Source organism: Halichoeres trimaculatus, unplaced genomic scaffold, assembly GCF_033239565.1.
Source record: "Halichoeres trimaculatus isolate MK-OKI-2021-1 unplaced genomic scaffold, fHalTri1.1 fHalTri1_scaffold_9, whole genome shotgun sequence".
NCBI classification, from domain to species: Eukaryota; Metazoa; Chordata; class Actinopteri; order Labriformes; family Labridae; genus Halichoeres; species Halichoeres trimaculatus.
In genome coordinates this window covers 27,762,591-27,774,846 of record NW_027437188.1, presented here as the reverse complement: position 1 = coordinate 27,774,846, position 12,256 = coordinate 27,762,591, and the positions used below count along the sequence as shown (strand labels likewise).

The window sequence follows — 12,256 nt, the reverse complement described above, 5'->3', positions numbered from 1 at the left end:
AATGTGGCTCAGCGTGGGAATGAAGATGCTCTGACATGCTGAGGGACAATCTGAAGTCTTGAGGGATATATGAAGCACTCCGGCTGAATGATGAAAATATCCCGTAAGTACAGAAGAACCAGGAGTTTGAGTGACTTGGTGGCTTTAATCATCCAATGATGATGGCTTCTTAATTTATAATAAGCCTGAGCAAATGCATTTAATTTCGAAGAAAGAAGATTATTGTAGCCAGGGAGCTTCTCTGTTAGACAGATGCTCCTCATGATGAAACGAAGCACATCGCAAAGTCTTGGAAAGTTTTCAGCCACATGTGGTTGGCTGTAAATTTTTTGAAAGAGAAGAATGTGAACGAGCCTTTAAAACCGTCATCCTTTTGGCAGCGATTGAGTCTGCTCTTCTCGATCAACATCCAAGTGTGCCATGTCTCCCTGCGGCACTTTGAAACATGTCATATCTCAACGATGAATTGCATAACCTGTGTTCGTGATAGTGAACGTTGCATAAAGCGAATTGTAAAGAGAGGAGTTGGCCTTTAGCAGTACACAGTGTTTGACAGTCTGGGCTTTTGTGTCAGCGCCAACATCTCTTTGTGAAACTGTAATTTTATACTGTACACAGTTTTAAAGCTTGCAGAGAGCAAACAAGTTCTCCCTTATTGGCACCATGCCCGCCCAGCCTTTTATCCACAGGAGATTTCCTTAGAGAGAGGATGAGAGGACAGAATGTCTCGGTATCGTGTTACTGAATGCCAAACAGAGAGGAATTCCCAGCTCAGGTTACGTGCTCCCAGAGGTCCAACCTGCGGCTGTGGGACACAAGAGGACCTGGCAGCGCTCTCACTGTGTAGCTGAATAATACAGACCTGATATTATCCACCTGGGAGGGGAGGTTGGCTGAGCAGAAAGCCTCCTGCTCCTGGTGATACAGGTGGGAACAGAGCAGAGCAGCAGACACATGTTGACTCATCAGCTGCTGGAAACAGTAGTCTGCTATTGTCGCCCAAGGACGTGGAGAACTGTTAATATTGATTCAGTTGCTGCTCAGTCTGAAGACCAAAGTCACTTTTCATTGATTTTCTGGGTGACACAGATGTGAGCGGAGCAGGTGAGTCCCAGTTTTTGGAGAGGTGGCTGATAGCGGTATCTCTTTGGGAGGTTACAGTGGCAGTAATTACTCAGTATTGTGCGGTGAATGAGCGCGGTTCATGTTTCAGCTGTAGTGTGACAGAAAGAGAGCCGCAGAGGAGCTGAGACCTCAGATGTGTGATGAGAGGGAGAGACATGGATGTGATGGTTCTGCTCATAAAGTCTGGATAACTTTTGAGAGAGAAAAGTGGTTACATTTCAAAGAAAGGGCAGTGAGAATTTGACTGACTGTGTGACTTACAAAGAACAACTGGAAGTGGTAAGAATATTCTCATGTAAAATTCTCAGTTTGTATTCAATATTGTGTTACGTTTAAAGTGGATAATGTTCTATATATTCTGGAAGTTGAGAGAAATCACTCATATGTATCCAGATTTTCAAACTTTTTATTCTTGATATACAGTAAATTGCTTTCTAGGTTACATCAGAAACAGAAACAGAAAACAGTCTATTGAAGCCTTGTATGTGATATGTTAAATTGGTTTCAGCCAACCTACAGTTTACAGCCTAGAAATGCAAATGTTGTAACTACATCAGTATTATATTTAAAATACTCTGAGTTTTTCACCTGATTGAGTCAGTTCTTTGTTACAATTTTGTGAGGACAAATTGTTTGTACTGTCCCTCTGTTTTTTATATTTGAGGTGAAATATAATGTTTACAAGCCTCCTTATTTCTTTGTTTTGATAATTTAGCAAACAAGTTTCTGTGTTTTTTTCTTCATTCAGAGCAGATTGTGTACTGTAGCACTGGTGCGTCAGAGAGTGCATCTCACTCAGGCGGTAAATGACACCAAACTCTATTAGCATTAATGGAAAGGCGCCAACGGTCTGTTTCCTGTCCCTGTCATCAGCAGATCAGGAGTCTGCAGACGGCACAGGGACCTGAAAGCAGATGTGATATATATGTTTGTAACTTGTCTTAAGTTTTGTGTCTGTCTTTATTTCTTATAATTGAAATGTCCTTTCTACTAAACAGTTCTGGGTCTGTGTAGTGAATGATGATGCTCTCATTTCACCTATTTTACCTTTAAATTAATTTCCTCAGTTTGTTTTTATCACAGACATTTTTCTTTAAGCTCACAACTGAAATTCATGTGAGATCGCACGTTGTTTCTCATGTTTGTCTCATCTCAGGTTGTTTCAATCTCATTTTTTTTTTCAATCTTATAGTGTTATGATCTCATGTTGTTTAGATCTCACGTTATTTCAATCTCATGTTATTTTTATGTGTGCCGGGTGCGTCCATCCATCAGTCTGAGCCTGATGTCGTCATCACACCATCTCAGACATGTCAGACAGAAGTTTCAGTTTGAGAATAACCCAGGTCAACCTGGGGGAGTTTATGACTGCATTTTCTGATACTCACGCCCTTTTTCAATGAAAAGGACTCATTGTGATTAACTTTCACTTTTAATTTCTCTGTTTTTTAAAACAATCCGTCTTGTGTCTTGTGTTTTCCAGAAATTGAGGCAAAAGAGGCGTGTGACTGGCTGCGGGCAGCAGGATTCCCCCAGTATGCTCAGCTCTTTGAAGGTAATAAAAGCTCTTTCAACTCCCACACATATAAATCACACAGGAGGAAAAGTTGTTTGGTTAAAAGACAGAGATTAATGAGGTAGCTCACTAATAGAGGGGCTCAGTGATAAACATATACATGGACTTTTTATTTTAACTTGCTTTGCTGATGCAAAACAAAACGCTTTGAATTGACTTTTTTTTTAATGATGAGCAAAGATGCAACACAGAGTCATCTGGTTTTCACAGCAGTCCCCAAAGCTGTATATAAAACCATGCATTCACAAGCTGCACACAGTGAGCTTCATTTACACAACTGTCCTCAGGAAGCCTTGGAGCAAGGGCTCCAGACAGATCCCCAGACACCACAAAATGAGCGGAACATCAGCCGCTTTAAAAAAGTCTAATCTTTTTCAAGCCACGATAACTATATAAACATGTCTTCTGTGCTTAAAGACTGAAGTCACGGGAAAAAATGGGTTTTATCAGAGCTTAAAGTAGCTCTGCTCCCTCAGATCTTTGTGTGGAGGCCAGACTTTGATGTGCTTTGGTGCAGTACATTTGTTTGCCGACAGTTTGAAAGATTTTAGTAACAGAGCTCTGGAAAAGAGCGCTGCTAACGTCTGTGAGAGCACACAGCAGATAACACGAGATGTTCCTGCTGATGCGAGGCGTTACGTATTAGAAATGACATTAATGATGCAATCGGCAATCTGCTATTTGGATGTTTTCATGTTTCAAAGCAGACAGTGTATCTGAGTGTCTTCGCAACAGCCACGGCCTTGTCAAGCTTTTCAGAGCAGCCTCTGCTTTTCATAAAAAGTTAATGACTTCTCATGAATGTGCTGGAATGTCAGATTCAGAGGGTCTGGATTCAGTCGCTTAAGTTATGTAAGAGGAGGCCCATACCCAGAGCAAGACGTAATGCCCGCACAAGCCTGAGCGCTGTTATTTAGGCAAATTCTGACTCTTCTCATTAGCATTACATACAAGACCAGCCTGATGGTCTCCAAGACTTTAATGTGCTGCTGGAAAGAATGTGCTTTCCAGATCTTTATTTTCATTTGTCCTATTCATGAACACAGAAATATCAGAGCTATTTTCAGTGTGGTAATTTTCTCTCTTTTTCTTTTTCTGTTTTCTGCAGACTCCCAGTTCCCCATCGACATCTCTCCTGTAAAAAGAGATCATGACTTCCTGGACAAAGATCTTGTAGAGCCTCTGTGCAGGTAATCAGACATGAGTCAGATAAATCAGAGCCACATATACATCAACGATGAAAGGAAGTGGAAGTATGTGACAATCCCTGTACCAAACACATCATAGCTTTTTGTTTTTGTTAATTTTACCACATCTCCCTTATTTAAAATCTCATAAAAGCATTTGACCTTTATCTCTCAGGGCTGAAATGCTGATATAATCTCCTTTTAGTCATAACAACATGATAAACTCAAGATTTGAGTGTTTTTTTCCTAATATGACTCACAGCATTGAGAATATTATCCTCCCCTAAGCCAACGACTGGTGGCTCCTCATCCCTCCCTTGTAGGGCGAGAAAACTCATGTTCTTTTTCTGAGGCGAGATGAAAACAGCATTTAGTTACCCGGGTCACCACAGCAACCGTCGTGCAGGGAAAGGGTTTCCTCACACAGCTCAATATACTGCAACTCTAAACAACCCCAAAGCAACTCATCTAAATTCCTAACTAGCCACGGATAAATAGAAAACAATTGGAAACAGTTCCACCTCCGATGTGATTTTGCCCATGACTCCCCAGCATCTCTATAGCAACGTTAGGATGTCTTTGTTGTCAGTTACGCAATTACAGTCGAGCGTGCAGATCTAAGTACCCCCCTACATACCGCAGGGGCTTTGATAGGGCTGAAAGTGATGGATATTTCATGTATGTGAGTGCTCTCTCTGATCCAGGGCTGAGCTGACTCCTATTTTAGAAACCACATTCAAAGCTCTTTAGGCCTGTGGAATAAAAGGCCCCCAGTTCAAAATCCACCCCTCAGTCAGGTCCCACTATCTCAGCAACAATCATGAGAACTGGTGTTTGGCTAACCCCTGTCATCTACAGCACAGTGGTAGATAGTTACAGCCTCCATGTGAGGCCGTTTACTGTCTCAGAACAATGAAGTCAATCTGTAAAAAGACTGTTAGCGGTATAAGGAACTGTTAAAGCTTGTTATTATCATACCACAAAGGAGTGTCTTTGAGCTGGTGTGTGTTTTGTCATGCCGTCATCTTTTCCCTGTTCTATTGTTGGTTCATTTAAGCTTTTTTTTGTGCTGTGACTTCAAATATTCCAGCTACACACCCACAAAACCTCTAATCATAACGCACATCGTCCAACACTCAAGCTGCATACTTGATGACATTTAAACCAGTATTTTGGATTTCAAACTCTTAAACACTGTCTTTATTCACAAAATGAGTCAGACCCAATGCTAAGGGAAAGAGAACAGATCAATTTGTGACTCTGTGCCATAGACAAACTTGATTTCCTTCTGGGTCTGCTCGTTTCAGTTAATGCTCAAATGACAGGAACAGATTAGTGTTTAATGCTGCAGCGCTCATTAGAAAACTCTTCTGGTTTAAATCTGAGGCCATTTGTTCTTTTCCAGGCGGCTCAACACCCTGAACAAGTGTGCCTCTATGAAGCTTGATGTCAACCTTCCCAAAAAGAAAGTAAGTATGGGCTCAAGATGACTGACTTCACCATGAAAACAGTGCTTCCACAGAATGAGCATAATACTACACCTTAAAACAGAAAACTACTGGTGATAACGTGTAAATTTTCAGCAAAGGGTTAAGGGATAAGTATGTCAAGGTTTCTCTCTTATTTTGAAATATAACACTGTGTTACGTATAGAGCCTCTGTCTGTTTTGTTTCTCTTGAGAAAGCTTTTTCTTGACTCAGATGACACATTGTCATTTGAAAAGTGTGAAAACTACAAGAGAAACATCACTTGCCTTTGTCGCCTCAAGTAATGCATTTGTTTCCTGCACCGACAGCAAATATGATCTTTATCCCTCTACCCCAGATTCTGTGATATTTAAGATTGTACCATTGTTGGCTTCATGCATGTTGAGCAAGGACAGCTTTTTATCTGTCCCCACTCTGGAATGCAGCCCGCTGGCTCTTATTAATGATTTTTTTCCTGTTTGGTCTATTTATGGAAGAGTCCTCAAGTCAAAGGAAGCATTCGTCTAGTGTTATATCACTGTTGGCTGATTGTGTAATGTTATTAATTCAGAGCAGATCCTCAGTTATTTCCTGAGTTCTTTTTTGAACGTTCCTCGGGGCGTAGATGACGCGTGAGATGCCACACTGGCTTTATCTTGAAAAAAACATCTGATCTTGTGACAATTTGTTCTTCTGAAAACACAAATTTAAAAATTGCATGACTCATTTTTTTCAGGGATGAGGGAAAAGTTTGAAATATGAGCAAAGAATGTCAGACTCTTATCATATAGCCACATGTGGATCTGTTTGAATAAGTGTTGGACAGTTATGAAATTCCTATTAGAAGAAGTTAAACAGCAGCATTCATTTCTACAAGTCTAAAAATAGCTAATTAAATCATGGAGCAAATGATGTAACATAAGCTGTCTTCCCCCAGAGTGAAGACTCTGATGAAGAAGACCTGTTTGCTATCAGTGACAAATGGACGTTTGAGTGGAGCAGCAGGCGCTGGTCCAGACTCCAAGACATTGACTGTCTACTGGAAAACCACGGAGAGGCTCATCCATCCAGGGATGGCGTTCCTCTGAGAACCACAACCAGCAGTGAAAGCGTTCTGACAGACCTAAGCGAGCCGGAGATCTCTTCTTTGCACAGTGAGAGCAGCGGCGGCAGCGGTCACAGGGGCCTCAGCACAGAGGACTCAGACTGCTCCAACCGTACCTGCCCAGATTCTGCAGCAATGCCAGACTCTACTTCCCTCACAATGCCTCACATCCCCAAAGACATTTCTCACTTCAGCTCTTTGACAGACAAGCACGGCAAGAATAGCCGAATCCGTGCCAAAGACTTCCTAAAGCGCATGGAGACCCTGCGCTCCAGGGGGACTCTGGGTAGAGGTCGTAAGAGTTTGGTGATCAGCTCTCCAGTGCTGCAGCAGGAGGCCCAGGCACTGAAGACACTGCGGTGTGTTGAGATTATAAACGGAGATGTCGAGGCCTCAGAAACACTGTCCAACAAAGCTCTACCGTCCCAGTCCAGCAGTGAGGGCAGCAGCCATTCCAGCGGCAGCGCTGTCAGCACACCCAGCTTGAAGGAACGTAAGCCTCACCGGGCCGACCACAAGCGCAGCGGCATGTATTTAGAGGATGTCGACATTTTCTCAGGAACACAAGTGAATAGAGTTGCAGAACAAAACCGCAAGAATGAGTCCTGCTCCTATGAAGACTTGGTGGTTCACATTCCCAAAGACCACAAGCCGGGAACCTTTCCCAAAGCACTGTCCATTGAGAGCCTGTCCCCCACCAACGGCGCTTCTATCAACTGGCACACAGGCAGCGTGCACCTGGACCCCCCACCACTCATTTCATGCAGGAGGGAATCCAGACCTGTCACCCAGTGCTGTACCAGAGGCAGCAGGATCAGTGTTTATGATAACGTTCCTGGTTCACATCTTTACGCCAGCACAGGAGACCTGATAGACCTGGAGAAAGAGGACCTGTTTCCTCATCTTGACGACATCCTGCTGCACGTCAACGGCTTACAGCAGATTGTGGACCACTGGTCCCAGAATGTGTTACCGGCTGCTGAAGGGTCTGTACGGGTGGAGGGTGAGAGGAGAGAGGGTACAGTGGACCTCCAGTCCTCCAGTCAGATCACTCTAGACTTTGAGGGAAATTCTGTGACAGGAAGCCAGACTACACCGAGTTATGGAGACGGAGACAGAGTATCGCTTGCAGATACAGAGTCTGCACGTCTCAGGGAGAGGAGGGACTCAGGAGTTGGTGCTTCACTCACGAGACCAAATCGGTAAGACACTAAGACAGTGAGCTGTACTGCAAGTCCAGACATATTTAACTGCATTAGTTTAAATTCTCCTTCTGTTTTCTTCATATACCTTTTGCAGGTTAAGATGGCCAAGCTTTCAGATTTCTAATCGCATAAGTCATTCAGTGGCCTCCCTGCAAATCACCAACCAGTCAGCAGGACAGCTGAGTTTACTGCAGAAGTTTTCTCTGTTGCGTCTGACTGCAATCATGGAGAAGTACTCCATGTCCAACAAACATGGATGGACTTGGTGAGTTTCATTCTAACTTCAAAGATCCCCTCTGGGAATAATCACATCTTTTCTTTGCTAATTTAAACCTGATCAAATTTCTAACTAGTATTTTTAAAGATGTTTTAAAGTTGTGCGTATGTTCTTGTGGATGTTCTTTGTTTACACTTTTTTGTGGTGCATGTAATAAAGTATTTTTCTCTCTGTAGGTCTGTGCCAAAGTTCATGAAGAGAATGAAGGTACCAGACTACAAGGACAAGAACGTGTTCGGGGTTCCTCTTATCGTGCATGTGCAGCGTTCAGGACAGCCGTTGCCTCTTGGCCTGCAACAGGCACTTCGTTACCTGAGAAGCCAGTGTCTTGACCAGGTCAGGCACAGTATACAAACTCTCAAGTTACATGTTACATGACTTGTTGGATGTGTCTTTTTGTAGTGTAGGGTTGGATTTGACAGGCCTGTTGTAAATCAATACAAACTAACAGTATAAAGAGAGGACATGTATAATGTACTTACCTCTTCCTTTCAGCTGCTAGGTTAACACAAACACTTCTCTTTCACCCTGAAGGTTGGTCTCTTTCGTAAGTCAGGGGTGAAGTCTCGAATCCAAGCTCTCAGGCAGATGAATGAGAGCTCTCCAGACAATGTGAACTACGAGGATCAGTCTGCCTATGACGTGGCTGACATGGTGAAGCAGTTTTTCAGAGATCTACCTGAGCCTCTGCTCACCAGCAAGCTTGGGGAGACTTTCCTGCACATCTACCAGTGTAAGTCTCTTTTTATTTGTGCAAGCTGACTTTATTTCAAGGAGGGACTGTGAAATCACATACATTTAATCCATGTTGTCGAGTTAAGATGTTTTTATAAATCATACGAATTACAGTTCAGTATCTCCTCTCTTAGTCTGGGTTCAGAGCAGGAATAATGAGACTCAATTCTCTCACATGCAGATGTACCAAAGGATCAAAGGTTGCAGGCTGTGCAGGCAGCCATCATGCTGATGTCAGATGAAAACAGGGAGGTGCTGCAGACCTTGCTCTGTTTCCTCAGTGATGTCACTTCCTCTGTGGAAGAGAACCAAATGACACCCATGAACATCGCTGTGTGCCTGGCTCCATCCCTCTTTCATCTCAACATACTGAAGAAAGACAATCTCTCTCCGAGGTACTTTTATCACGTCTCCTAGTTTCCTGCTGCTCTGTGCTATTAAAAACTCTAATGAATGAGACAAGCATGCGTTCTATTAACCTCCTGCATGATTATCTTCACCTATGACTCCATAAAGACAGAAATAAAATAGGTTACAGGGTTTCTAAGCCCCAAGGGGTGCATTAGATTACTCTCTTTCTGAGCAACTTTTTAAAAGTCATGGCACTCTTTCTCTAGAGCTCAGTGTTTTATGAGGCCATGCTGTGTACAAACAAAGCAAAGCTCTCTAATTTACCATGTAGAAATTGTTGCTGAAGGGATCAAAGAGGTTTCCTGCAGAGCAGAGAAAGGGTTTATATACTGCGTTTCAAAGGGACGTTGACTTGTGGACTCAGTTGGACTAATAAGTTTTACCTCTCCAGGGCTATGCAGAAGAAGTATGCTACCGGCAGACCAGACCAGAAGGACCTGAATGAAAACTTAGCTGCCACACAAGGCCTCGCTCATATGATCACAGAGTGTAACCGTCTCTTTGAGGTGAGAGGAGAACCTGTAGTTGAAATGATGCAAGAATTTCAAGCTTGGATGCAATATCCACAGGAATGCCTTCAAGTGTAATTGCCTCGAGTCTTACCTCATGGTTTTATACATCCATTAGATCCCTCATGAGATGGTTACTCAGTCGCGTAATTCATACGTGGAGGCTGACTTGCATGCACCAACAATTGACGAGCTGTGCAAGCAGCTGGAGGATGATGATGGAACATACCAAACCCATATGGAGGGGAGGCATCAGAACCTGCTCAAAGAGGCCCGGGAGAAGTCCAAGTCTTGGGTGTCCTGCAGCAGCTCTGATAACACAGAGCTCTACTATAAGAAGGTTGGAGTTCTTACTTTGAATGGTGTTCATGTTTATCTTTCCTACATAGTACTACAAAAAATATAATTTATCGTAGTTCTGCTTTGAGAACCACAACTTAGCATGGGGATTTTTGTAGGTTGGAGATGGGAATCCTTTGAGACGTTGGAAAGTGTCTGTGGAGGTGGAAGCGCCACCATCTGTAGTGCTGAACCGAGTGCTGCGAGAGCGCCACCTGTGGGATGTGGACCTGCTGCAGTGGAAAGTGTGTGAGACTCTGGATAAGAACACAGAAGTGTTTCAGTACGTCCTGAACCGAATGCCTCCTCATTCCAGCAGGGACTTTGTAGTCATCAGGTAAGTTGAACAAAGTAAAACATGTGGAAGTGGACCCTTCTTGAAATACTGAATATATACTAAATTTACTTCCTGTCGCATTAAGGTCATGGAGGACAGATTTGCCTAAGGGTGCCTGCTCCCTGGTCTCTTCGTCGATAGAGCATGAGGATTGTCCTTCTCTCGGAGGGGTACGAGCAATAGTCCTGGAGTCGAATTACCTGCTAGAGCCATGTGGCTCAGGAAAGTCCAGACTGACTCACATCTGCAGAGTGGACTTGAAGTAAGACCTCAGGGCACTTTCTTACTTTGTGTTCCTACACACAGTCAACATCAATGCACACTAAATCTGCTGTTTTGTTTTCAGGGGGAGGACTCCAGATTGGTACAACAAAGCCTTTGGTCATCTGTGTGCAGCAGAAGCTGCTCGGGTCCGTAACTCTTTTCAGCCACTTATCACAGACGGACCAGAGACCAAAATCTGAAACTCTCTGTCAGCTGTGTCTCCTTAGCTTTGACACTTCGACTGAGCCTTTGATACATTGCTGACAGGCAGGCACAATGACTGAACCCCAGAACTAAAGCACAGTTTTAGCTGAGAAGAAAAGCCCTAAAGAATCACTTAGAGCTCTTCTGTACTTGCACAATGACAGAAGAGGACATCTTATAGGTGCTGAGAATAAACACTCAATGAGAAATTAATCATCCTGCCATTGTCTTTACACTTAGGATTTATTTACCTTCATGTTTGTAAACCTGTATAATTATTATCTTTGATAATATTCTCTTACTGTTACTTTAATCTACAATGTCTACGACATCGAAGCTCTTAAATGCTTCTGGGAAGCATGAATATATAATTCTCTCAGATTTTAAGCTATAATTATAATATAGACTCAAATGTCTGTGTAAATATGTGTGTGAATAAACTGTACATGCAAGCAATATGTAAATATTGTCTATAAGTGAAGGGTAAAATAGTACATATGTTAATATCCTATATATTGATTATTTCAGTGTCAACCCTCCTGTAATACACATGGTACAAAATTGTAAGCTGGTTTTACTTTGCTTCAGTATTGCCATTTCTGAATGGGTGTAATTTTATTAAACTTTGACCTCGTATGGTTGTGAAATGAATGACTTAAGGTTTGACTCAGGTCATACCGGCTTAAAGGTACTGGATTGTGCAGTCAAGTAAAAGACACACTTTGTTTTTTTTTTTTTAAATAAAACTGTCAAAATAAAAATAAAATGTTGCCACTGATTCTTGCAAGAATTATTCATTAGCTATCTGCTAACCTGTGAAAAGGACTGAAGGTGTTTTTTGGAAAATTAATGCAGCGTAAGATTCTTTACAACATTAATAGTATAAGAATTTCACAACCATGTATGCTGGCATATAGTACATTTCACTGACTTTAACTGGCATGTATATCTGCCTGATCTTGGACAAGGGCGACCTCTAGTGGATAAATAATATAAACACATGACCACAGGCATATCAAAAAGAAATGATACTTAGGGAGTACTGATTTAAGTCTTCAAATTTTTCAGGTAAAAAAAATATAGCTGTGATTTGGGATCAAAGCTTAAACATTTTTCCATCCTTAAAAATAAAACAAACAAACAACAACAAAAGAGCAAAAACAAAAAAACTACTATGAGATGGGAGGGAAAACTTCCATTTACCCAGTTTATTTATCTTTTTTGCCCACTAGATGGCCCTTTTTGATCAGCCCTAACTATGGACATCTTCTGTTTCCAGAAGCAAATGAATCTAGTTATGCTTGTTTTTTCATTTGGGAAAAACAAATACACACAGAGCTTGTTCCGAGTATTTGTATCGGTGTTAAATCAAATCCTTAGTAAATTGTCAGTCTTTAAAGATGTAATGCTTACTGTGTATCCAATTTAAAAAGTTTTATTTTGATGACTTCAAGTATTACCGTATGGTATCAATTCAAAATCCCTCTTAGCTCTAAGCCATGGAATTAATTACAA

The 12,256-nt window shown here is 42.1% G+C and overlaps 1 protein-coding gene across 3 annotated transcripts in view; it reads left to right on the top strand.

Annotated features, from left to right (window-relative positions):
* Positions 1-11,508, top strand: part of stard13b (StAR related lipid transfer domain containing 13b) — a 70,852-nt gene extending 59,344 nt beyond the window's left edge. For all 3 annotated transcript variants that reach the window (XM_074679017.1, XM_074679016.1, XM_074679018.1), the window contains 13 exons: positions 2,609-2,680; positions 3,810-3,891; positions 5,294-5,357; positions 6,293-7,662; positions 7,760-7,930; positions 8,119-8,278; positions 8,477-8,675; positions 8,859-9,072; positions 9,480-9,594; positions 9,716-9,937; positions 10,056-10,273; positions 10,359-10,535; positions 10,620-11,508. In XM_074679017.1, coding sequence (XP_074535118.1) covers positions 2,609-2,680; positions 3,810-3,891; positions 5,294-5,357; positions 6,293-7,662; positions 7,760-7,930; positions 8,119-8,278; positions 8,477-8,675; positions 8,859-9,072; positions 9,480-9,594; positions 9,716-9,937; positions 10,056-10,273; positions 10,359-10,535; positions 10,620-10,737 — 3,182 coding nt within the window. In that variant the 3' untranslated portion in view covers positions 10,738-11,508. The remainder of the gene's footprint in view (positions 1-2,608; positions 2,681-3,809; positions 3,892-5,293; positions 5,358-6,292; positions 7,663-7,759; positions 7,931-8,118; positions 8,279-8,476; positions 8,676-8,858; positions 9,073-9,479; positions 9,595-9,715; positions 9,938-10,055; positions 10,274-10,358; positions 10,536-10,619) is intronic.
* Positions 11,509-12,256: the final 748 nt, after the last annotated feature.